The sequence below is a fragment of the Panthera onca genome, chromosome D4 (assembly GCF_046562875.1).
Source record: "Panthera onca isolate mPanOnc1 chromosome D4, mPanOnc1 haplotype 2, whole genome shotgun sequence".
Lineage (NCBI taxonomy): Eukaryota > Metazoa > Chordata > Mammalia > Carnivora > Felidae > Panthera > Panthera onca.
The window spans coordinates 41,385,075-41,411,307 of NC_138351.1; the positions used below are offsets into that span (position 1 = coordinate 41,385,075).

Consider the following 26,233-nt stretch of genomic DNA (forward strand, 5'->3'; position numbering starts at 1 on the left):
ACTGGTGTTATTTAAATCATGGTAGCCAAAATTCATGTGTACTGGGCTTATATGCTTCTCTCCTCATGCTCTGACTTTAAAATTCTACTTATAGTAGACAGTATATACACTGCCATTCTTACTCCCTGTGACATTATATTGTTTATTTGGTCATGTCTTGTTTAAGCCTTGTCTCACAAAATAAGACATAGCTAAGATCATTAATTAATCCAATCTGAAAGTCTTAACAGAATTCTATTCATACAATGTAATAATTTATATTTGTTCTAATTCACACCACCTTCTTTGCATACACACCTTTTGATTATCCTTGGATAACTGTTATTCTTACTTTTGCTGAATAGGTTTTAAAAAATTCTCCTCTGATCCTCCTCCAGACTCAGAATTCAAGCTCTACTTTCTATTATTTTACTATTCATGATGCTCACATTATAGCTGACCCTTGAACAAAATGGGCTTGAACTGTGCAGGCACACTTATGAAGGGATTTTTTTTTTTTTTTAAACAGCATTGTTAAATGTATTTTCTTTTCCTCATAATTTTAACTACATTTTTTTTTCTCTAGCTTACTTTATTGTAGGAATACAGCATATAATACATATAACATACAAAATATTTGCTAAATGACTAAATTATTCATAAGACTTCTAGTTAACAGTAGGCGATTAGCAGTCAAGTTTTTGAGTCAAAGTTATTTGCAGGTTTTCAACTGCATGGTCAGTGCCTCTAACCCCTATCTTGTCCAACAGTCAACTATAGAAGTCATACTTCAATCTGCATCTTTAATCAATATACCAAATTTAAGTAACTATGCCTTTCTAAATGAGAAAAACTTTATTAATCTAAATCATTTGTTATGCACAGAAGCTTAGAACATTTACACATGAAAAGATGCTCAAATCATTAGTCACCAGTAAAATGTAAATCAAAACCACAAGATACTACCTTCACACCCACTAGGATAGGTCAAATAAAAAAGAGAACACATTTTGGCTAAGATACAGAGAAATTAAAATCCTCATATATTGCTGGTAGGAATGTTTAAATGATGCATGGCTGACTTGACAATGGTCTGGCCAACTCCTGAAAGGATTAAACCTAAGTTATCATTTGACCCAGGAATTCCACTCCCACAAAAGTAAAAACATGTCCATGCAAAAACTGATACACACAAATCTGGCATTATTCATAGTCAAAAGTGAAACTATCCATATATCTACACACTGATGAATGGATAAATAAAATGGGACAGATTAATACAATGGAATACTTGGCAATAAAAAGTAATGAAACACTATCACATGCTACAATACACATGAACCTTGAAAACATGCTACATGGAAAAGGCCAGTCATTAAAGACCACATACTGTACAGTTCCACTTATATGAAACGCTCAGGACAGGGCAATAGGTTAGGGACTGCCTATGGGAAAACAGGAAGACACAATGGGGAGAAGTGGGAAGTATCTGCTAACGGGTACAGAGTTTCTTTCTGGCATTAAACGTTCTGGATAAAAACGTTTTAAAATTGTGCTAATGGCTGCACTTCTCTCTGGATATACTAAGATGAACTGTACACTTTGTCTACGATAAACTCGCTTTATTTTTTCTGAATTGTACACTTTCAATGAATTGACATATGAATTATATCTCAATAAAGCTATTGAAATATTCTTCAGTGAATACCACATCCTACCAAACAAAAATGATCCAAAACTTTACCATCAATAGCCAGTTTCAGCCTGCTTTTTAGCTGTATATATACATATAAATATTAATTTGATGTATATGCTACACACTCTTGCATACTTCTTCAAATTAAAATGAACATCTCTTCGTGGCAATAATTACTAACAGCTACCTATTATTTCACTGAATGACTATATCAAAATTGACCGGCCTACTGTTGGGACTATTTTCTGTAACACATTTTCTACCATAAAATAACACAGCCACAATGAATATAACATTGCTCAATCTTTGAACCCATCTTCATAATATATCCTCAGTAGTACTGCTGGGTCATGGAATATGCTCAAGACTAAGGAACCCCTTAAAGGGAGTCAAAAAAAAACCATGGAGGAAGAAAAGAAATCCTCCCACGTTCTCATCATAAATAAGAAATGATAATTATGGAACATGACGGGAGGTTTTAGCTGTCGCTATAGTGGCAATCATACTGAGATATATATGTGTATCAAATCCTGGTGGTTATCGTATTGCAATATATAAATGTATCAAATCAAAAGGTACACCTTAAATTTATACAATATTATAGGTCGGTTATATTTTAATAAAATAAGAGCACGAGCACCCCCTCCACCACACATACACACACGCTTCTCTGTGGGATGCAATCCCACAGGTTTGATAAAGAGGGTCCAGATTAGCGTTTTTTTCGGTTTTCTTAATGTTTATTTTTTGAGAGAGGGCAAATAGGGGTGGGGCAGTGAGAGAGGGAGATACAGAATTCAAAGCAGGCTACACGCTTTGAGCTGTCAGCATACAGCCCGATGTGGGGCTCAGACTCATGAACCACAAGATCATGAACTGAGCTGGATTCGGACACTTACCCGACTGAGCCACCCAGGTGCCCCCAGATTAGTTTTTAGACAGCCATCGCTAGTCCCCAAGGGCACAACTTGATGTGGCTATGGCCCTGATTCATTCTTCAAAGCATTCCACTTTAAAATGACATACCAAAAAATAATAATAAAAATAAAAACTAAAAATGTAAAAATAAAATAAAATGACCTACAAATCTCAAATACATCAAAACATTAACACATTTTAGGGTCATTTCTAAAAAAACAGGAGTAAAAGTAATTTGTTTCCTTTTTAGAAAACTATGGGTTTTTTTTTTTTTTAGTTTTAACAATGAAAAGATATACATTAATTCCAAGTTACACACCAAATTCCAGAGGTGAAAGGAAACTTAAGTACCACCAAAATCTTCATTTTAAGGATTAGAAAACTGAGGGTCAGAAGCATTAACTCATCCAAGCAAGGCCATCTAGCTATTAAACAGTAGAGCCTCAACTTTGTACAGAATTCCTTAACAGGGTTCCAGGGTTTCTTTTATCCAGTGTAATACAGTCTTTGAAACAGCTACTAAAATACTGATACTGTACCCCTATATACATGAACTCTTGACTTTAAATACCAAAGTCATAGCCCATAAGAATCAAGATTAATGTAAAACGTCCTAAATACAGGAAATCATTAACCGTTGGCCCTTGAACAACATGGGGGGGTTTGGGATGCTGACCCTCCCATACATTCAGAAATCCGCAAGTAACTTTGACTCCCCCAAACTTAACTGCTAACAGCCTACTGTTAAACTGGAAGCCTTACCAATAACAGTCAGTCAACACACATTTTGTAGGTTGTATGTTATAAAGCTCAATTATCACACACCTGGAGCACTCTACCTTTAAAGCAAACCAGAAGTGGCACATAAAAAATGGGAAAGCTCGGGGCGCCTGGGTGGCTCGGTCGGTTAAGCATCCGACTTCGGCTCAGGTCATGATCTCACGGTCTGTGAGTTCAAGCCCCGCGTCGGGCTCTGTGCTGACAGCTCGGAGCCTGGAGCCTGTTTCAGATTCTGTCTCTCCCTCTCTCTCTGCCCCTCCCCTGTTCATACTCTGCCTCTCTGTCTCAAAAATAAATAAACGTTAAAAAAAATAAATAAATAAATTTAAAAAATGGGAAAGCTTATCAGAGTTGAAAATACAAAGCTCAAAACTCATTTAATTGTTGCCAAGTAATAAACAGAAAGTGTTATTTCTTAAAACACTGATTCTAACTTGCTGCTTCATTTCTCATTATTAAATCACAAAATATGAAATATACTGTTTTATAACTAGTTTTATAACAGCACGCATTCTTTATAATAGCAAATGACTCAAAAGACAACTGAATATATATTTATTATGTGCCACAAACCTGCTGGTATAGAGATGAGTAAACAGTTCCTCTCCTCACTACTTGGTACAAGGCTTATAACAATCTACACAAGTCCCATAGCAACACACACAGTTATGGCTAGAGTACAGAAGCTGTATATGAGAACAAGTGTAGATGAAAATAAAATCCTACACTATGATTTCATTCCTTTATTCCTTTCCTGTGGACAGGTTATACACAACCCTGACTGTCCCCTCCCCATTCACCTTCACTCTTAAAACTATGTATCTGGCAGGTTTTAGAACAGCCTGTGATAGGTATTTCTTGAAGTTCCTAGAATTGAGCATCTCAGTTAATACGAAGAGCAACCTCTTTGTATTAAGATCAGTAAGGAGATACACTCAACAAAAATACCATGTTCATTTAAATTTCCTAGACTTTAGAGATAGAACTAGGAGAGTATTTCCTCTGTAAACAATAGCAAGCAGTCAGCAAAACTCAAACTGCATTTCAAACAGTTTAACACAAGTCTTCAAAAAATAATATGCAACATTATCTTTGGTAGCTGACATTTGTTTAATACATGCAAAGCGCTCTTCTAAGCATTTTTCATGTAGTATCTTGTTTGCAACCCAAAATTCTGAGATAAAATATATTATTCCCATTTTACAAATGGGGAAAAAAAAAGACACAAGGCTAGGCAACCTGCCTAAGGTCATGTAGCAGGTAAATGGCAGTCAGAATTCACAGCCTTCTGACCTAGTTGTTTTAAACACTATATAAATGTTGGTTAATGGACAGTAAATTCATAATCAACATATGATTTCATCTAAAGTAACTTTCAATATCACCAAGTATTTATTTAATAGCTACTATGCACCAGCACTTAAGTAAATGATGATAAACAAGATAGACCAGGTGTCCCTGCTCTCCAAGCTCCTCACTTGTAGGTGAAGGAAAAAGAAAAAAAAATTCAATCATCATAGCAAGGAAGAATGTAAACATAAGAGGATCTGAGCTCATATCTAAATGACTGAAAATCTGAAGGCACTTCCCATCAAAAAAAAAAAAAACAAGCAAGGATCTGAGACAAGAGAAAGATTTATGTAACAGTGGAAAAATGTGATGAGGCTAGAGAGTTAAGCACAGGCTAATTCATATAAGTTCTTACAACAGCACTTACAGATAAAAGTTGGGGGTTCTGTTTGTTGGCAATGTTAATAAGGAAGCCACTGAAGATCTCTGAACAGGAAAATGACATGATCTGACTGGGATATGAAAAGTACAAACAGACCAAGATATCATTAGGACACTATTTATAAGTGAGCTGTAGAAGGGACAGACAAAAATGGACAGATCAGCATGCACTTTACAAGAGGACTTGCTAGCTGACTAAACGTGGAGGGGAAGGGGAAGACTTTAATACCTAATCAAAGATAACACCAAGACTTGGCTCCAGGAAAAGCACTAGGTCCTTGTCAGTCTCGTTTACGAAGAATCTGTCTTGAATATGTTTTAAGACACCTAGCAGATGGTCACAGTTGGTATACATAAGGGCTCATTGTTGTCTAATATTCAAACTTGATTGCTGGATGAATTTACTGTGAATGTCATAAAATGCTAAGAAAAACCAACGTTTTCTAGGTCAGAGCAAAAATGAAGCTACAAAAGGATTCTGCACTAAATTAATTCACATTTTAAAAATATCTTTTAAAAAATCTTATCTATAAATCAGTTACAAATAAGTAGTTCTCCAAATTGGCGTTTCTTCTCCCATGTTCTTCCTTTCCCATATCCCTAATTACAGACTGTTAGAATAAACTCTCATATATGCAAAATCCAAACTGAAAGGCTCAAATAACCACATCCCAATGTGGGGGCGGGGCAAGGCAAATCATCAGAGACCCAGTTTCTGAAAACCTTAAATACAAAAAAAGTCACCAGACCAAAAGAGATCTAGCAATGCCGCCTTTCCAAAGATGAAGGGTATACTTATGAAAGCACGAAGGCACAAAACATTACAAGTGCATTTTGATTTTTTTTAACATTTATTTATTTTTGACAGAGAGAGAGAGAGCGCGCGCGCGCGCAGGCGGGCACACAAGTGGGGGAGGGGCAGAGAGAGAGGGAGACAGAATCCAAAGCAGGCTCCAGGCTCTGAGCTGTCAGCACAGAGCCCGATGCAGGGCTCAAACCCACAAAACGGGAGATCATGACCTAAGCCAAAGTAGGATGCTTAACCAAGTCACCTGGGCGTCCCGACAAATGCATTTTGAAAAGAAAATTTAATATTAGCTCAATTTATATTTATTTTTGAGAGAGGGAGAAAAGGGGAGGGAGACAGTACAAACTGGGTGGGGTGGGGGGGGTGCAGAGAGAGAGAGAGAGAGACACAGAATCCGAAGCAGGCTCCAGGCACTGAGCTGTCAGCATAGAGCCCAACGAGGGGCTCGAACTCACAAACTGTGAGATCATGATCTAAGCTGAAGCCAGATGCTTGACTTACTGAGCCACCCAGGTGCCCCTAGAATTCTAAACCTACAAAACTGGAAAATTCTAAGGAATGTCTACTCACTAGTGTTTCCAAACTTCATCAGAATCACCTGGAAGGCTTGTTAAAGCAGACTGCTGGGTCCCACACCCGTTTCTGGTACAGTAATTATGAGGTGGGGGTCCAAGAATTTTTGCATACTAAAATTCCCATGTGATACTGGTACAGCTTGACCTAGCACCACACGAAGTAAACTGCCACTCCAGTATGCAGTACACAAATTTCTCACCAAAAGATACCTTCCTTCTCCTCTTAAATTTATGGAAGCTTTTTAAATGGTAGATTACTCTACTGAATCAGAAATTCATCATTTCTTACAAAACTAAGTTTTTATATATGGGATATACCCTAAACCCAGCTCAAAGTTATTTTGAAGGCCAAACCAATTCTAGACTCAAAACTTTATTAAAAAAAAAATTATGTGGCATTGTATGATACCATTAATATGAACTATCCAGGACTGATAAATCTACAAACAGTAAATTAGTGGTTGTCTAATTCTCAGAAGGGAATGGAGAATAACTGCTAACGGGTATGAAAATTAATGTACTAAAATCCACTGTTAAATACTTTCAACAAGTGACACTTCAGGACATGAATTTCACCTCAGTAAAGCTGTTAAAAGAAATTATGTGAAAGTTCATACAGTGGCTAAGCAACATTACACCAAATGTTGCCACTGTAGACACTTAGAAATGTATAATCCTAATTAGAATCAACAACTTTGTTTCTCCCGTCCAAGATAAACAAGCCTACTTTACTAAAATTATTGCAAATTTTAAACTTCAAGAGCAAAATCACCAAAAATTAATGAAATAGCACCTGGAGTAGTCCTATGCACCTAAAAGTAACAGTTCAAGAATATTCAATTGCAATCTTTGAAAACTTGATGTGCTCTACCAAATCAGTCCTCTGCCCATGTATATAGTCACAGTGGCTCTCAGGACCACATAAATAGAGAATTTCCCAGATTTCTTCTTGGTTTTCCCATAATAAACCATTTGCGTGGCTAATATCACAAAGCCTAAAATAGGGTGTCAGGTTGTCCTTATGAAAAGCATTTATCGTACCCATAACTGTATCAATACCAAATGCTCTGTTAAAACTTTCCTTACATACTGTTGCCTGTCAATCTTCTGGTTGCTGAAAGATTCCATACACATCCCCCTTTTATTAAGTAAACATCTATTCCAATAAAAGTTAAACCTGCAATATCTAATTTTTCTGCCCTAAAAATAAATTTTAAAAGGGAAACTTGAAGACTTTTTCCAAAGTTCAAAGATTATTTTAAAGTTTCCTATTATTACTCTACTGCTTTCTCTCTGAACTAATCTCTACTTGTTTTTCATTTTATGCTCAATGACCCCACTAAATTAACTCTGATTTGCCTTTAGAGCTAAAAGGACTTACGTCTCATGAGTTCCAAAAAAGAATATGGGTAGTTTGTTTGTGGGTGGTTTTACAGCTCCATCCGGAACTTCATCTACCTAAAAGAAAGATCAGAAAAATTAAAATCTTTTAAATCATACACACCTCAACACACCAGAATAAAGTGAGAACAAGCCATCCAAAAAGGATCTGATAAAAGTAGACCAGTTCTACAGGTCATAATCCCTATCCCAATTCTGAAACCCAAGAAGCTCAAAAACCCAAAATATTTCTCAGAACTCATTTGGTGGCAAAACCCGGACGGACACTGAAGCAGTTTCGTAGTATCTTTTATCCACCTAGTGTTTCTGATGCTTCTCTGCGAAGATACTCTGTTAGATTACCACGTGCCATTCCAGAAGGCCCTAACCAGGAGCAAAATACATGCCACACGTACCACTGTTACCTTTCTAAAATCCTCCAACACTGAATTGTTAAACATATCTGACCCTAAGCATTTCAGATAAGGGAGTCTGAACCTGTTCAAAAATCATAAATGATACTTCCGCAAGAAGGCTATACAAATATTGGAGTCATGTAAAAGACATTAATGAAAGTTCCAAGCAGTATTTCTAAAAGTTTGAGACACACATTCTGGAAAGATCTTGCACCTACATAGTTGAATCACAGGAGGTTCTGTTCCTTTTTTCATTTCTCTTTCAGTCTTTCTAATTAAGGAAAAAAGTATTAGGTGCTGTTAAGTCTAACATCAGTAATACCTGTTACTTTCCCTTATCAACAAGGGAAAGCAGACCTCAGAGGTAAAGCCATCAGGCAGTACTATCAAGCCAGGATTTAACCTATTTTTTCATCACTTATTTAGACTTCATAACAACACTTGTGTCATAGCCTTCACAAATTGAAAGACATTAAAAAAAAAATCAGTTAGCTTTGTTAAGAAGAGAGCAGACCACTCGAGGACCTACCCTGCACTCTTTATGCATTATCATGTTGAAGAAAAGACCGTGAGGGTGATTAGACTGTTTGGCAGCCTGAGGTTGCAGAAATCCATAGAATCATTATCACCTAACACTCTTAGAGACTTCAATTTCCTCACGTATACCATCATTGTACTGGTCATTTCAACTTTGTGACAAGGCCCCCGAAATTGTGAAAATGCTTAGAGCCCTTACGATAAGGGATATTTTCTGTTAACCCAGTTCATATGTTCTTTCTGCTAGCAAACAGTTTTAAATGTGCAGTACCTAGAGTGTAATAAATGTTTGGCAACTTTAAGTTACTGTAAAAACAATTATTATTGATACAGGATTACAAGACCATGCAAAACTTAAAAAGTAAGGAAGTTTGGAATGTGGAGACAGAAAATATTAAAATCAAATTAGGAACAATTGTCACAGTCACAGATGAGACCTAATCTCTCTAAAGCAAAGACATAATTTAAGATTGGAGAAGATGGAAAAATGAATATAAATTTTGCACACAGATAATATCAAACCAAAATCAGCAGCTTCTAAGAAAAAGACACAAAAATTTCCCATTCCAATCCAAATGAACTTGTTGAATACAGAACTTATTAAACAAAGAAGAAAAATACTCTTGCCTTCCTAAGGTTACTTTATTTTGCTTTCAGCAGTACTAACTCAAAGGAGATAACTTTTTAAACATTTTCATTTGGCTTTTAACTGCACCGTAGCATCGAAATGTGACTACAGATATATCCTGTAATCTCAGATTTTAAAATGCCTCAAAATAAATTAGGATGTAAAAGCCATGAAAACAAAGTACCTTGGAGGGGTCTTAAACCTGCCCAATTTCCCTCTGCTCTAGTCAAACATGGAACAGTGTTTTATATAAATACATGATTACATACTAAGGATGGGGGGGGGGGGGCATGAAGACATTCAGTTTATGTCTACTGCCCTCAAGAAGTTTTCAATCTATTTGGAAGTCAAAGCATGCACATAAGAGTTAAAATGTTATCACAAAGGAAATACAGTGTCAAATATATAGGTAAGAATTCTGAGTTAAGGATCATTCAAGATAAGACTCCAACGAAAAAGCAGACTTGATAGACTAGGGGGAAAAAAAATCTGTCCAGGTTTAGGAAGGAAACCTGTAAACAAGAAATGGATGGGAAAAATCAAGAAACAGTGAACACCTTACACTTGGATAGCAGTCAGCAAACACACTGCAGGATTCTCTATGGGTATGTTTTCCCCCAGCTGACATAATTAAAACTACAGGATTTGAATGTCTTTAAGAAATACACTCCTCAAAGAAGAGCAAGTTGGTGGAAATTACAACTTTAGAATATCAAGTTTATATTTAAAAGAATCTTGAACAGTCTAATGGATCTCAACACTCTTTTGGTTCTATCATGATCTCAGAACCTGAGTCCTACCATAAGCTAACAAAAAGACCTCTTTTTCCGAAAATGGCGCTTAGATATTAAACAGTCTCAATTCTTAAATGTCACCAAAAAACCCTAGGCCTTAATTACCTCTCTGTACCACTAGATGTGAGCCTAGGAATCGGAGTCTATTGCTCTTTTGCCTATGGAAAACAAAGAGGAAAAACAACTTTTTCAAGGTCATAAGGCAAACTTCACCAATAAAAATGTGAAAATACATTTACATCCTATTGTAAAATTTTCAAGAATATCCAGTCCTAGATCTCTGTATGAAACAAGCAAATCCAGAGGCCTCATCAACTACAAAACGTTTTTAAAAACCCTGTGAATCCAATTTAATCACCTCTTTGACATCTAAGAGGCTCCATAAACTCCACGGATGCTCTACATTTCACTCAAAATTTCAAAACCCTCCATGTTTCATTAATTTGTAAACATCAAACCCCACACGTGATTATTTTCCCCTACAATGGAACATTAACTGGCATCCCGTTTCAATATTTCCTATTAAGAAAACCTGCCAAAGTCTGTCAAAAACAAACCATAGGGAAATGCTTAAGTAGAAACACCTGGATTTTTGCAATTCCATGGGCGATTCCCGGGCAAAAAGCTAAAACGAAAGGTTGCAAATGAGCCTGAAGGAAAGCGAGGGGGAGAAAGGACCCGGAGAACAAAATTAAGAGGAAGGGTAGGAGGTAGGCCCCTGGGGAAGGTAGCACCGCTGAATCGAAGGCTAAAAAATCACTTACTCGAGCTGGCCAATGAGGATAACCTTTCATCTTGGCGAAGATGAGGTCTCCAGGTTTGAAATCGCGAGTCATGTTTCGGGGGCGAGGCCGGGGGTCTGAAGCCCGGGGAGGAGGCGCGGCGGTGCGCACAGCGAGGGGATGCGGGAGGGCGGACGGGAGCCCAGGCTCCCGGGGCAGCGGGAGGGGGGAAGATGCCTCCGGGCGTCCCGACGCGCCTGCGAGGGAGAGCACGGAGGGCGGTTAATGCTAAGAAACCCGAAGGGAGGGGCCGCACGGGGAGGCCCGGGGGAAGGGGAGGGGGAGGGGAGGCCCGGGGAGGGGTGGGGGTGGGAGAGTGAGGGGAGAGCCGCCTCCCGCTCCTCCCCCGCGAGTGCGCGGCCTCCGCAGCCCAGGAGCTACCCCTCCAGGCTTCGGCAGGTCCACCGCTCGACGCCCGAAGAGACGCCACCACCTGAGACAGAGATGCTTCTCAGCCCCCGATTCCCCTTTCTCCCGCCCCATCTTTCCTCTGGCTTTTTTTCTCCGGGCTTAAGCGCCGAGAGGGAGGGGGTCTGGGGAGAGGGAAAAAAGATGGCAAAGGGAAGGGGAACGTTCCCCTCTCGTGCACACAGGACCTCTCCCCCCGACCTGCTCCCCGACGGCCGCAGCCCCGGGGCTGCCCCTGGGCTCCAGGGCGGGCCGCAGCCACTTCCCCGCTACAGCCAGGAGCGAGGCCACTGAGGGGGGGCGGGGCGAGTCCCCGCCGCCCGCTCACCTGCCGGGGCCGCGGGCGCTGAGGCTGCGGTGGCGGGCCGGCCGCCTCTGCCCGCGTCCACGCAAGCCACCTGCGCCACCAGCTGCCGCAGAGGCGTCTCAACGGCCCCGAATCGCAACCGCCGCCGCCGCTGCCGCCGCCGTCGCTGCGCTGCTCCCGCGCGGCTCCCGCTCGGCGCCCGCTAGCACTGGGGCGAGACCAACTGCTCGCCGAGGGAGGGGGGACAACGCAGCACCGGCCTGAGGTGTGTGACGCGGAAGCGGAACTTCAGAAGACGACGGATCCCCAAGTTGGCTTTTGCCCATCAGTGACAGCCAGATGCAGAGAGGCGCTGGTGCGAAGGAACAAAGAAGTGGGCGAAAATAGCTCGGCCCCAGGCGGCTCCCCCCTGCGGTTTGCAGAGTGGTCGGGCCCGGCCCGCCCCTGCTGGCTCCTCTGCGTGTGTGTATTTGTATGTGTACTGTATGTAAAAGGCGGGGAGGGAGGAAACGATTGTTGTGGACGGGGTTTGGGGGCGGGTATCCAGGCCTCCAGCCCTCGGCTGTGTGTTAGGGAGAACCTGGCAGCCTAAGTTGCATGTTCTTGCATCGTTTCCCAGGGTGGAGAGGCTTTAATGCTGCACTTGCGCGGTTTGCACCATCCATCCAAAAAAGAACTGTACAAAAACCCATAGATGAAATCGGAGCAGGAGGGTGTGCAGCTTGTAGGCCTCTTACAGCTCGCTGAACGGGCCTTACAGTAGCCTTTTCCTTGAAATTGTAATATGAGAAAGCCCTATTTCTTTTATTTTAAATTTAAAGCACCAAAGAAAACTGCAATCCTAACGAATGCAAAATGTGAAAGGAAGAAAACAATGACAGGAAAGCATAAGTCTTTTAGATAGGATGTGGGTTTGGGCCCGTACTAAATTTTAGCTGCATCTAAATTTTATTTCTCTAGTAGAGTGGTAGCTGGGAGGTGGAAAGTGTAGAAGTGTTTGTAAGGCTCACATAAATTATCTCTTAAAATACTCTTCAAGGGATTTCTAAGATTTATTTTTTTGATCCTTCAGCTAATGCAGTTTTTAATATGTTGGTAGTAATATGCCCGGCTTTCTAATGTGCATTGGTAGCTTAATATTTTTACTGTACCAGAACTGTGTCACTAGATTGTCTAATTTTATTTAACCATTAACATTCACCCAAGTTCCTAATAAATGTAGTGAATAAAAAGGCATTTTGAAAATGAATAAATATTAACCTTAAGCTTTGTTTCATGCTCCATTGAATCCCACTTCCCCAAAAAGTACCTACTGTGTGTCAAGCTTTTTTAGGTGCTGGAGTTACAACCGTGAACAACAAGCACAAATTCTTCCTGAAACAGAATGAAAACATGGAAAAGCCTAAATGTTAAAATATGTAAATAATGGCATGTAGCTCATACTTATTTAAATGAACTCACCACTGGGAATAAATCAGGAAAAGCTGTATTAAGTAGGTAAAAATTGAGAAGAATTCTTTAAAAGCGATACACATGTCTTCAAAAGGAATGTAGACATTCCCAGTGCAAATTGTCCTGCAGGGAATTTCAAGAGACTAAGTCATACCACAGCAACAGGCAGAGGGTTCCAAGTGTTGCAAAAAGAGAAATTGACTGGCAAGGGAAAGGGAAGGGTTAGAAAAAGGTCTTGAAGCCTTTCATCCTGATCAGTTTGATATGATGTATGCTAGGCAGCTAGGTTGCTGAGCAAGAAAGTAAAGATGAATCTTTAAAAAGTTACTCTTGCTTGCTACAAAGTAGATGACAGTAGAAAGAGCCTGGAGGTTACTGTTCTACTCCCTAAGTGACCCATTTCTAGAAGAGACTGGTGACTGAAAAAGGGAAGAGCTAAGAACACAAAAGAATGATTTTCAGGCATTAGCCATAAATCATGCACAGGAAAAGTGGAGAAAGATTTAGGGAAGAAAATTCCAAGACTGTTGAGTAGGAGAGACCAAGGCATCATCCAGCAACCATTTCTTGTGCACCTCCTTTGTTCTAAGCCTTTTAAGGCTTTGCAGTTCCAAGTCTTGGTCCTGGGCCCAGCAGCATGGGCTTCCCCTCACCAGACTTGCTAAATCAGAATCTGCATTTTAACGAGATCCCCAGGTGATTCTTATGCATATTCAAGTTGAGAGACTTCTGCTGTGGAGGATACTACAGGCTACAGGAACACAAAATCAAGTAGGAAAACAGAACTGGAATAGATGAATTATAATTAATACTAAAAGATAACTTTTTATTAGTGCAAAATGATAGAACAAATAAAAAGGGAGTGGTTACTGTGGGCAGAGGGGGGGCGTTTCTCAGGAAAGAAATGAAAATAGAAGACAAATGGACAGCATTGATGCTTTGGTGTTAATGTTAAAAATATAAAGTACAAACCTTGCTCTTGCTATCTTTAAGTCTGGTAATTTCAATTTGTGATAGTCTATAGACAACAAGCTATACCCTTGAAACAATAAGTCAGGGCAAAACAGGTGGTAGTTTAAGCCTCTACAGAACAAAAGCCCAGGATCCCTGGGAGCAGCAGTTCAGAATGGGAGGGAAAGGGGGAGTGGAGAGGGAGGAGGGAGGCTTGTGCTCATCAGAACCACTTGGAGAGCTTTTCTGAACTGAGAGCCTGTGCCCCTCTCTAACCGTGCTAGATGCATCCAGCACCCATACTCAGCCTTCTTACAGGGGATGCCAGGAAAAGTACAGCAAGATAGAAATTAAAGGGCAATGATAAAGTTGTAAAGAGAAAGAATACAATTTCCAAAACAAATGAGGCAAGAGGGTGGGGGTGGGAGAGCTAAATGAATCAAGGAAGGAACATGATTCACGTTCTCTCATTTTATCTGGGTGTTCTTACCCCCATTTTACGGATGAGAAAACAGGCTCACAAAACTTCAGCAACTTGCCCCCAAATCACACATCTAGTCAAGAGGCCAAGGCTACATTCCAGCCAGTCAATTCTCAGGTCCACGCCTTTGTGTGGTCCCACGCCACCTCTAGGTGGAGCAGGGGGCCAGTAGTGCTGGATACCAAGGAGCTTATAATTAGAAAAAGATGCTGGAAGGAAAAGCACCCAGCCCTTACTCTTCCAACTTCTGTCTGGACTTGGAAGTATTTCCAGCTTAAATTTCCTAATGACCTTCCTCTACCCCACCCCATTCCCCAGCTTGGCCCTATCATCGGCCCGTTCTATTAACTCCCTCCAGTTTTAAGAGATTCAGCCCAAAAATCACCTCTGGAAAGGCTTCTAACCTCATCTTAATGTGACATAATTTCTTATTTACAATCCTTATGACTAATATTTAAACTACTTAGAAATAGGCACGACCTTAGTCATCAGTGCCTGGCATTTAGCAGGCACTAAATAAAATTTTTCTCAAGAAATATTTGTTGAATGCATGAGAGGAGGGGCCAAGTGAGAAACTCCCTTGACCCTTAGTCTGAGAAAACAGATAAAAAGACACTTTAAAAGACATTTGTTTTTGTTTTGACTTTGTGAATTGTTCATGTAACAAAGCTTAACCCTTTAAAAGCACTGATATGTTTTCATTGACTAAAATACATCCAGGGGCGCCTGGGTGGCTCAGTCGGTTAAGCCTCCGACTTCAGCTCAGGTCACAATCTCACAGTATGTGAGTTCAAGCCCCGCGATCTCACAGTATGTGAGTTCGAGGCCCGCGTTGGGCTCTGGGCTGATGGCTAGAGCCTGGAGCCTGCTTCCGATTCTGTGTCTCCCTCTCTCTCTGCCCCTCCCCGGTTCATGCTCTGTCTCTCTCTGTCTCAAAAACAAATAAACGTTAAAAAAAATTTTTTTTAATAAAAAAAAAAATTAAAAAAAATACATCCATTTACCAGTTTTGTTAAGGGAAATCTTTCTAAATAAGAGTTGATACATATCCCCCAAATTTAGCAATAATAATCCCTTCCTTCACATCTTTTACATAGAATATATATAATTCCCTACCTTAATATATAGTATTTGTAACGTACCTTAAACTTATCAGTATAAACCCCAATTATTAAACTTTCCTTATGTGTAATACTTCAAGCCTCACAAATAGGGAAGTTAGCAAGAACATGGGGAAGACAAAGGGCGTTAATCAAAGAGCTAGTTCAGTTAGAGATGTTGTAAATCTGGTCTAGACCCAGCTTCCCGCTTGTTTCCCTGAGCATTTGGATTTTCGGCCGTATGGAAGGGAAAAACCAAGATGTGCTGGTTTGTGAGACAGTGACTGAGCTACTTTACCAATGGCTATGGGGGAGTCATTCTCAGACACACGGAATAAGAGAAGTCTTAATGAGTGTAAGTGCTCATTAGAACAGCTGTCAAGAAGCAAGGCTAAGACAGGGATGGCCAGTTGACCTGTGAGTGCTGTTGGTACCTATTCTGAAGGCTGCCTAGCTGTGTGTTGTTCTAAGGGAATTTTAAAAATCACTGCACGACCTCCTCTGTAATCACTTCTTACCTCAGAAACTTGCTTTGCTTTTTTCTTAGATCTCCACATCCAGTCTCATCCTACATGCTCCTCTTTATTCTTCTGCCTATTTTTTTGTGAATTTTCCCTTTTTCATCTTCTTCTTTCTTCTACATTCTTCATCATTGCATGCTCTCACTTTCTGACTTAGGTTGCCCAGAAGTATGGCTTTGAGAATGGAATGATCCCGGGGTGCCTGGGTGGCTCAGTCGGTTAAGTGTCCGACTTCAGCTCAGGTCACGATCTCACAGCCCGTGAGTTCAAACCCCGTGTCGGGCTCTGGGCTAATGGCTTGGAGCCTGCTTCTGATTCTGTGTCTCCCTCTCTCTCTGCCCCTCCCCCGTTCACTCTCTGTCTCAAAAAATAAAATAAATGTTAAAAAAAAAAATTGAAAATGGAATGATCCCTTGTTTTGGTCAATAGGCCTACTAATGTGATAATATCTTTTATTATCTTTATGCCTTTGGTTTTTCTAAGGGTGGAGAAATGAGTACTGATTGCCAAGGGTTAGGAATAGGATGGCTACAAAGTGGGGGATTTTCATGGCAATGGAATAGTTCTGCATCTTGATTGGGGTAGTGGTTGCAGGAATCTACACATGCCACAAAAATGGCATAGAACTGTACATGCACCTTGTACCAATGTCAGTTTCCCCTCTTTGTCATGGTACTTACAGTTGCTTAAGATGTCACCATTAGAGGAAATGGGTGAAGGGCTGTAGAGGACCTTTCTGGATTATTTTTGCCATTTCCTGTGAATCTATAAATTTTTCAAAGTAAAAGTGAAAACACCAGGTATATATATTGACAGTTCAAGAGAGGTCTTTTGTTCAGGGCAAGGAAAATCTGCTCGTGCTTATAGGCATTAGGAAGTTAGGAACAGGGCTAGGAGAAGGAGAAAAATACAATATTGCAGTGTCTTCTCACCTATGTGTGTGGGTGTATGTGTGACGCATGGCTCCTAAAATGCTTTCTTCATATGCATCATCATGAACACTTCCCTAGTGCTACCACCCTTTATAGCCATCCAAACCCCTTCCCCTTGCAATTCCTAACCATTGACAGTCACTAATGATTTCTCCATCCCTATAATGTTGTCATTTCAAATTTTGTCATTTCATTTCATTATATACATGGAATCATACGGTATGTGACTTTGCAGATGGGCTTTTTCCACTCATCTTAATACTTTTAAAATCCATTTAAGTTTTTCTGTGAATCAATAGTTCATTAATTTTTGTAAATTTACATAGTTTGTTTAGCTATTCACCTATTGAAGGGCATTTTGATCGTTTCCAGGTTTTTGCTACTATAATGAAAACTGCTGTAAACATTCCTGTACATGTTTTGTGTAGCTCAAAGTTTTTATTCCTCTGGGATACATGCCCAGGAGTGCAATTACCGGGTCATATTGTAGTTGCATACTTAATTTTGTAAGAACTCGCCAAACTATTTTCCAGAATGACAGTACATTTTACATTCTCACCAACAATGTGCAAGAGATCTACTTTACGTACACCTTCACCACCATTTGGAATTGTCACTAATTTTTCCTTTCACTGTTCTAATAAGTGTGATCTTAATTTCCATTTTCTTTTTTAAAACTATTTATTTAGTGCGCGTGTGTGCGTGTGTGTGCGTGTGCGTGTGTGTGTGTGTGTGTGTGTGTGTGTGTGTGTGTGTATGCACGCATGCGCACCAGCCAGGGAGAGGCAGAGAGGGAGACAGAATCCCACGCAGACTCTGCACTGACAGATACAGGGCTTGATCTCACAAACAGCGAGATCATGACTTGAGCTGAAATCATGAGTTAGACGCTAAACCGACTAAGCCACCCAGATGCTCCTCAGTTTCCATGTCCCTAATGATTAGTGATATTAAACATCTTTTCATGTGCCTATTTACCATCTGTATATCCTCTTTGGTGACATGTCTCTTCATGTCCTTTGCCCATTTTCTAATTGGATTAGTTTTTACTGTTGAGTTTTGATCATTCTTTACATATTTTTCTTTATTTAAAAAATTTTTTACATTTATTTATTTTTGAGAAACAGAGAGAGACAGAGCACAAGTGGGGGAGGGGCAGAGAGAGAGAATGAGACACAGAATCCGAAGCAGGCTCCAGGCTCTGAGCTGTTAGCACAGAGCCGGACGCGGGGCTCGAAGTCACAAAACGTGAGATCATGACCTGAGCTGAAGTTGGATGCTCAACTAACTGAGCCACCCAGGAGCCCCTCTTTATACATTTTTCATAAGAATCCTTTGTCAGAAATGATTCGTAAATATTTTCACGCAATCTATACCTTGTCTTTTCATCTTCTTTACAGGATCTTTCACTGACTAAAAGTTGTTAATATTGATGAAGTCCTATTTATCAACGTTTTTCTTTTATAGATTATGTTTTTGTTGTCATGTCTCAGAACTCTTCACCAAGCCCTAGGTCCCAAAGATTTTTCTCCTATGTTTTCTTCTAAAAGTTTTAGAGGTTAATATCTTATGTTTAAATCTATGATCTATTTTGAGTTAATTTTTTCGGATAAGATATGACATTTAGATGGAGGTTCTTTTTTTTGGGGGGGGGGTGTCTATGGATATCCAAATGCTCTAGCAGCTTTGCTGAAAAACTATCTTTGTTTCATTGAATTGCTTTTTTACCTTTGTCAAAAATAATTTTACTATATTTGTGTGAGAATTTCTCTATTTTTTTTTTAAACTTAAAAATTTTTTTTTAAATATTTTTGAAGGAGAGAGAGACAGAGCATGAGCAGGGGGAGGAGCAGAGAGAGGAGAAGACACAGAATCCGAAGCAGGCTCCAGGCTCTGAGTTGTCAGCACAGAGCCTGATGCAGGGCTCAAAGTCATGAACTGCAAGATCATGACCTGAGCTGAAGTGGGAAGCTTAACCAACTGAGCCACCCAGGGGCCCCTCTCCATTTTTTTCAATTGATTATTTTGTCTTTCTGTCTGAGCCATGGTTTTCATTAGTGAGGTATGATATACTATCTTGATTACTGAATCTCTATAATAAATCATAAAACAAGATAATTTCTTCCACTTTATTTTTGGCATTCAACTTTTTTTCTGGATATTTTAGTTCTTTGGTTTTCCATAAAAATTTTAGAATAAGCTTATCTATATCCATTTTAAAATCTTCCTGAGATTTTGATAGGAATTATGTTAAACTTATATGTGAGTTTGGGGAGGATTTACTTTTTTACTTTTTTTTTTTTTTTTGAGGGAGAGAGAGACAGAGTGTGGGTGGGAGAGGGGCAGAGAGGGAGACACAGAATCTGAAGCAGGCTCCAGGCTCTGAGCTGTCAGCACAGAGCTGGACACGGGGCTTGAACTCATGAACCATGAGATCACAACCTAAGCTGAAGTCAGATGTTTAACTGACTGAGCCACCCAGGTGCCCCGGTTTGGGGAGAATTTATATATTTACCGGGGCAAGTCTTTTAATCCATGAACACAAATGTCTTTACACTAATTTAAATAGTCTTCAATTTCTTTCATTAGCATTTTGTAATTTTTATCCTATAAGCCCCATATATGGTTTGTTAGATTTACAACTAAGTATTTAATGTTTTGGAGCTATTAAAATTTTAATTTTAGTGTCCATGTGTTTATTGCTAGTTGGTAGAATTGATTTTTGTAAGTTTATTTTATATTTTGAAAACTTGCAGAACTCATTTATTAGTTTTAGGAGGATCTTTGTTTTGTTTTTGTGTGGTGTCTTTGGTAATTTCTCGGGGTTTCTACATAAACAATCATGTTATCTGCAAGTAGAGCAAAAAACACGCTTTACATAATTTTAGTTATTTTAAAATTTTTGAGGATTGTTTTATGGCCAGCCCAGGATATGGTCTATCCATATGTCTGTAATGACTGCATATTCTGCTTTGCTGAGTAGAATTCAATAAATGTCAATTTATATCCCATTCTGCTGGTTGATGTCATTGAGTTCTTGAATATTCTTAATTATTTTTGTTTATTTGTCCTATCAATTATTGAGAGAGAGATACTGAAGTCTCCAACTAGAGTTGTAGATTTATCTATTTCTCCTTTCAGTTCTATCAGTTTCTGCTTTCTGTATTTTGTAGCTCTGAGAATTGCTATGGTTTTGCCATGTTTTCTTTATCATCTTTTATCATTATTTATGATTTTTCTCTATTTCTGGTGATTTTTTTGTTCAGAAGTCTACTTTATCTGATATTAATATAGCTATTCCTACTTTCTTCTGATAAATATTTTCACAGTATGGGCTCTTTCAGCCTTTACTAACATGTTTTATATTTGAGGTGGATTTCTCGTAGGCTGCAGATAGTTGAGTCATATATTTTTTTAAGATTTTCTTTTAAGTAATCTCTAAATCCCACGTGGGGCTCGAACTTACAACCCCAAGATCAATAGTTGCATGCTCTATCAACTCAGCCAGCCACGTGCCCCAGTTGGTACTGTTTTTAGTCCACACTGCCAATCTCTGTCTTTCAATTGGAGTATGTAGACCACTTACATGTAATGCAATCATTGATATGTTAGAGCTTAGTTCTGATATTTTTTGTCTCCTTTTCCCCACCTTCCTGTAGGTTATTGGAACCTTTGTTAAAATTCCATTTTGATGTATCCAGTTTTTTTAAAGTATATTTCTTTGCATAAATTTTTCAGGTGTTGCTGTAGGTATTACATTATACCTACCTAATTTATCAAAGCCTACTTCTGTTGATATTTCACTAGTTTGAGCAAAGTGTAGAAATCTTACCGCTCTTTGAGTCCTTTTACTCCTCACCATTTATAAGATGATTATCTTAAATAATTCTCTTACACACACTGAGAACCACATTAGAAAGATTTGTAAGTTTTGCTTCAACCATCAAACAGAATTCATAAATACTCAAAAGGGAAGTAAAGTCTATTGTATTTACCTATATTTTCATTCTTTCCATTGTTTTCTTTTCCTTCCTGATGTTTTAAGTTTCTTTTACCATGGAGGTAGGACTACAGTTTTTCTCCTTGGTGTTTGGTTAGAGTAGGTATTAATTATCTAAACTTTTCTGTCTTGCTAGGCTGCCCCTCTCCTGGTTCATTGGCTATGAAGAGCAGGCTTTTTTTTTTTTTTTAATGGTTTCTTTTGTTTGTCCAAGCATCTACTGCCAGATGTATGAGGCAAAAGGGAAACCCAGGAAATAACTCATCACCATTGTCATTCCTTGAATCCCAAAATCGGTAGCCAGCCATCTTTCAGAGACTTCTTATATTTGTTTTATTTACAATGTCCAGTGGACCTATTTTTCTCTTTCTTTTTGTCACCAAGTTTGTGGGGAGAAAATAGTTTACTAACAATAGTTTACCCCTACTTCATCATTCACACCTTAACCTTCATCTCCAGTGGAATTGAACTCCATGAGAGCAGGGACTTGGTTTTGTTCATAACTGTGTTGCAAGGATACAGTGTTGACACAAAGCAAATCTTTGGTAAATATTTCCTGTCACTACATTATCCTAGTAACTTTTCCTTCTTTATTTTCTCCATGTACCACCCCAGTATAGAAACTTCATTAGCTCATGCATAAATTAAAATATGTATGCTTTTCTTCCTGTGCCTTTCTTTACACCATTATCTTACTCAGAAATGCCCTTCAATCATTCTATGTTTATTAATTTTTTTTTTCTTCTCTTGAAAGTCCAAATCTAGTTACACTTCTTAGGTCTCTTCTTAGCTTCATCATCCTATTCTAAAGTCCTATATATGCTACTTTCTGCAGTACTCATTTTTTAAAATTAACATATTGTCTCGATTAAAAATGCTTTCAGCTTTAATTAACAGAAAACTCAACTGTAGGGGTTTACGCAAAAGAAGTTAAGAGATCGATGCTGGCATTGCAGCTTGATTACTTCAAGGCCAGTGTCTCTTCAATTCACTTGACTTCTTCCTCATGCTGGCTTGTTTACTTGTGAACAGAAGATGACTGCTCTTCTGGGAGCCACATCTGAATTTTAGGTAGGAAGAAAGGGCATAGAATGAAGAGATAGGCTACCTAGGTCCATCTCTTTTTATTTAGAAAACAGAAGTTCTTCCAAAAATCACTTCGCGCAGACTTCTCATTTTACGTTATTGAACAATATTTTCTTACACAACCACACCTAGCTGGAAAGTACAAGTGAGAAAACGGTTATCAATAGGAATTCAGTTAGCCAAACATTGATATATCTGCCATATCTATCTATCTATCTATCTATCTATCTATCTATCTATCTATCATGTCTCCAAACTAATTAGGGAGACAGATTTACCTAAATGTAAGATCTTTGCGATCAGAGATCTAATCAGAGTTAGTCATTTCATACTTCACACCAGATGAATGTAAGGGTCCCCCTAATCTCATATATTTCTGCTACAAACAACAAAGAAAGTTCTTAAATGGGGACTTTAAACCTAACGTAATTATTTAAGAATTATTTAGTTACCTCAGTTTTTTCTGAAATTAATAACTTTTTTAGTCAGGGAGGACCACTGTGTACTCATAGAATCACTATGAGTTATGGGAGAAGAGTTTCTTTTTTCTTGTTCTTTTTTACAAGAAATAGACTTTACACAATCATGGGGGGAACTGGAGAAGTCAAGGTCCAAGAAACACATCAGAAGATTAGAGAGGTAGAAACTAAGGAGTCAACCTAAGAAACCAAGCACGTCCAGCTGCCAAAATAGGACTAGATAGGGAAGGCTTATGGGGAGATCTCTGGGAAATAGTGCCTCCATTCAACTACCACCTCTGGGGATCAACTGCCAAACATCCAATGTTGGGCCTGGGGCCACCTTTGGTCAGCAGGGTCAAAAGTTGGGAAGAAGAGCCAGATGTGAATTGGTGGAGAATGAAGACATGCTGAAATCTGCTGGTCCTCTACATCTGTCTCTTCCAGCATCTAACCACAATGACCTTCAGAGCAATGGCTGCCACTTCACTTCCACCTTCCAAATATCTCTGAAATTATTATTTTTTTATTTTTTTCTGTTTATTTTTGAGAGAGAGAGAGAGAGAGAGAGAGAGAGAGAGACAGCATACAAGCAGTGAAGGGGCAGAGAGGGAGACACAGAATCCCAAGCAGACTCCAGGCTCTGAGCTGCCAACACAGAGCCCAACGTGGGGCTCTAACTCACAGGGTGTGAGATCGTGATCTGAGCCAAAGCCTGGCGCTCAACCAACTGAGCCACCCAGGCTCCTCTCTCCAAAATTCTTTTGGCCAACTCAAACTTGGAATCTTTCGGGGAAGAGGATTTGGGGAAATGTGATCCAGCTTAATCAAATTAACATAGGACAAAACCATCACATTAAGTAAACTACACAAATGGAAGTTGAAACTCATCATTTAGGGACTCAAAATGACTGGAATCCCTGAAGGGCCAGGACTATGTCTTAGTCCATTTTTTCTGTCCTTTTTATCCTAGCCACTAAGTTGATTCTTAAATCATGTGTTGTCCTCATTGATCTTCCTGTGCAAGCCAGTTTTTCCTCTGCCCTGGTACCCATCTCCTAGAAGGAAAAAGGAGTCCCTTCTTGGATTCAGGCAATAACATGCTGCCCAGGCAGTCTTGTCTTTTAACTTTTACTGGTCATTTGCTCTACTCTAAGTTCTTCTATTTCTGTTGGCATTCCTCTTCTGTTTCTCTATTTTGGCTACAATCCTTGTGTGTTCTTTAGTACATTTGGCTGCTTCTCCCCTGCCTAAGTATGTTCATGTAACATTACTTTTAGGTAGTAATCTATCTTTGGGTGATGTAGTTCTCCCATTTTTGTTTTAACTAACCAATATATATTCAACTGCAGATATTTATTGAACGCCTCAGATATCATCTTACCCTCCAGAGGAATTTAAGTACAAATATATCTATATAACAAGAGAAGAAGTAGAATATACCAACATAAAGCAACAAATTTCAATAGCTCTCAGAGTTCAGAGAAGGGAACTGAATTCTGCCTTCCTGTGGGCCCTTTTCACCTTTTCCAATCAAGGAACTTCATATAAGATTTCCAAATCTTCGTAATATTGCCCTAGTATTTATATTATAAGTTAGCTTTGAATAGTAAAATTAGTTGTTTTAGTACACAGAATTTAAGCAATATGAAATAAAAGAGTATTGGAAAAAGCTATATACAAATGTTTGTAAAGGAAGATGTAATAATAATTTTAAACCACATTAAAATTGAAGAAACTCTGACTGTGAAAATGTAAGTACAGAACTAGGAAAATTAGGCTGTAATTTTATTCCACTGGCTCTATTTGGAAATTATTTTCTTTTTTGCACTGCTTTAGTGACATAGACTTCTGGGGCTCAGAATTATTTAGTGTTGCCTACATTCATTCAAGCTTAGCTTTCAATTCATAAAGGCTGTGATTTAATTTTTTTTTTTTAACGTTTTATTTATTTTTGAGACAGGGAGAGACAGAGCATGAACAGGGGAGGATCAGAGTGAGGGAGACACAGAATCGGAAACAGGCTCCAGGCTCTGAGCGGTCAGCACAGAGCCCGACGCGGGGCTCGAACTCACGAACCGCGAGATCATGACCTGAGCCGAAATCGGCCGCTTAACCGACTGAGCCACCCAGGCGCCCCATAAAGGCTGTGATTTAATGGCATGAGTAAGCAATAGTGGTTTTAGAACATTTTACCCGCATACAACATCATCACCAATGAATGCCAGACACCTTTTGGTGACAGCACAGACGTAGAAAATGTTGTCTTTTTAATGCAGTTGTACACTTCCCCTTTTTATAAAAATTAAATACCGTGAACTATTTCGGTTGTAGTTATAATTTCACATTGATGTTTGTGAATAGGAAAGGGAAATATGACCATGCTCATTAGGAAGTTCAAGTGTGAATTTACATATAATAAGGTCCAATTGTCCAAATAGCAGGACTGAGGAAACAGTCATAAATGTTGTGCAGGAGCAATGCTGAGAAGCTGTCATATGTTTTCTTTTTCTTTTTTAAATTTTATTTATTTATTTTGAGAGAGAGAGAGAGAGAGAGAGAGAGACTGGGGGGGGGGGGGGTGCATAGAGAGAGGGAGACAGAGAATCCCAAGCAGGCTCCATGCTATCAGCCAAGAGCCCACATGGGGCTCAAACCCATGAACCATGAGATCATGACCTGAGCTAAAATCCAGAGTCAGATGCTTAACCAACTGAGCCACCCAGGTGCCCCCATACTCCATTTTAGAAGTAAAAGAAATGCATAGCCTCTGATTGTCTTTAAACTACTAGTTTAATTATAGAATGTAGCAAGAAAGGTAGATGACCTGAAATATCCCATGATCCCAAACTGGCTTGCAGTTTGAGTTTGAAGTGGCATTTGTAAATATGAAACATGATTTTAAAGCAGGAGTCATAAATTAGAGCCCCAGAAGTTGAATCTGACAAGTAATTTCTTTCTTTTTTTTTCCTGAGAAGTAATTTTCTTTTTTATTTTTAAGTTTATTTATTTATTTTGAGAGAGAGAGAGAGAAATAGAGGGAGTGCACAAGCAGGGAAGGGCAAGAGAGAGAGGGAGTGAGAGAATCCCCAACAGGCTTTGCACTGTTAGCATAGAGCCGCACGAAAGGCTCCATTTGACAAACCCATGAGATCATGACCTGAGCTGAAATCAAGAGTCAGACCCTTAAGGGACTGAGCCACCCAGGCACCCGTCATGTGTTTTCTTTGCTGACATTTTAGGTAAGGGGAGCATAAAGATGCAGAATTTGTTCTAGAGGATGCCAAACTCAACTTCTCCTTCAGTCTAATCTCATCAATCCAGCTTAGATTGGGTCAAGCCTCTCAAATTCAATATAGTATCTTTTTACCCACTCCTACTTCATGCTTCTTGATTAGTGTAGAACAAAAAAGAGGAAAAAGATATATTGAATTTTTATCTTTATCTCCTGTTTTAGTTTACTCTCAATATGGCACCTTAAAGCTTTCAAGGGATTTTTTTCTTTCCTATTTC

At 39.2% G+C, this 26,233-nt stretch overlaps 1 protein-coding gene across 5 annotated transcripts in view; it reads right to left on the minus strand.

Annotated features, from left to right (window-relative positions):
- Nucleotides 1-11,937, minus strand: part of PSIP1 (PC4 and SRSF1 interacting protein 1) — a 39,589-nt gene extending 27,652 nt beyond the window's left edge. For 4 of the 5 annotated variants that reach the window (XM_060609715.3, XM_060609717.3, XM_060609718.3 and 1 more), the window contains exons 1-3: nucleotides 11,761-11,936; nucleotides 11,007-11,221; nucleotides 7,869-7,945 (exon numbers count right to left, since the gene is read on the minus strand). In XM_060609715.3, the coding sequence (XP_060465698.1) occupies nucleotides 7,869-7,945; nucleotides 11,007-11,078 (149 nt within the window). In that variant the 5' untranslated portion in view covers nucleotides 11,079-11,221; nucleotides 11,761-11,936. Of the gene's footprint in view, nucleotides 1-7,868; nucleotides 7,946-11,006; nucleotides 11,222-11,760 lie in introns of all 5 variants that reach the window. The other variant, XM_060609716.3, reaches the window with a different exon arrangement.
- Between the last annotated feature and the right edge of the window lie 14,296 nt (nucleotides 11,938-26,233).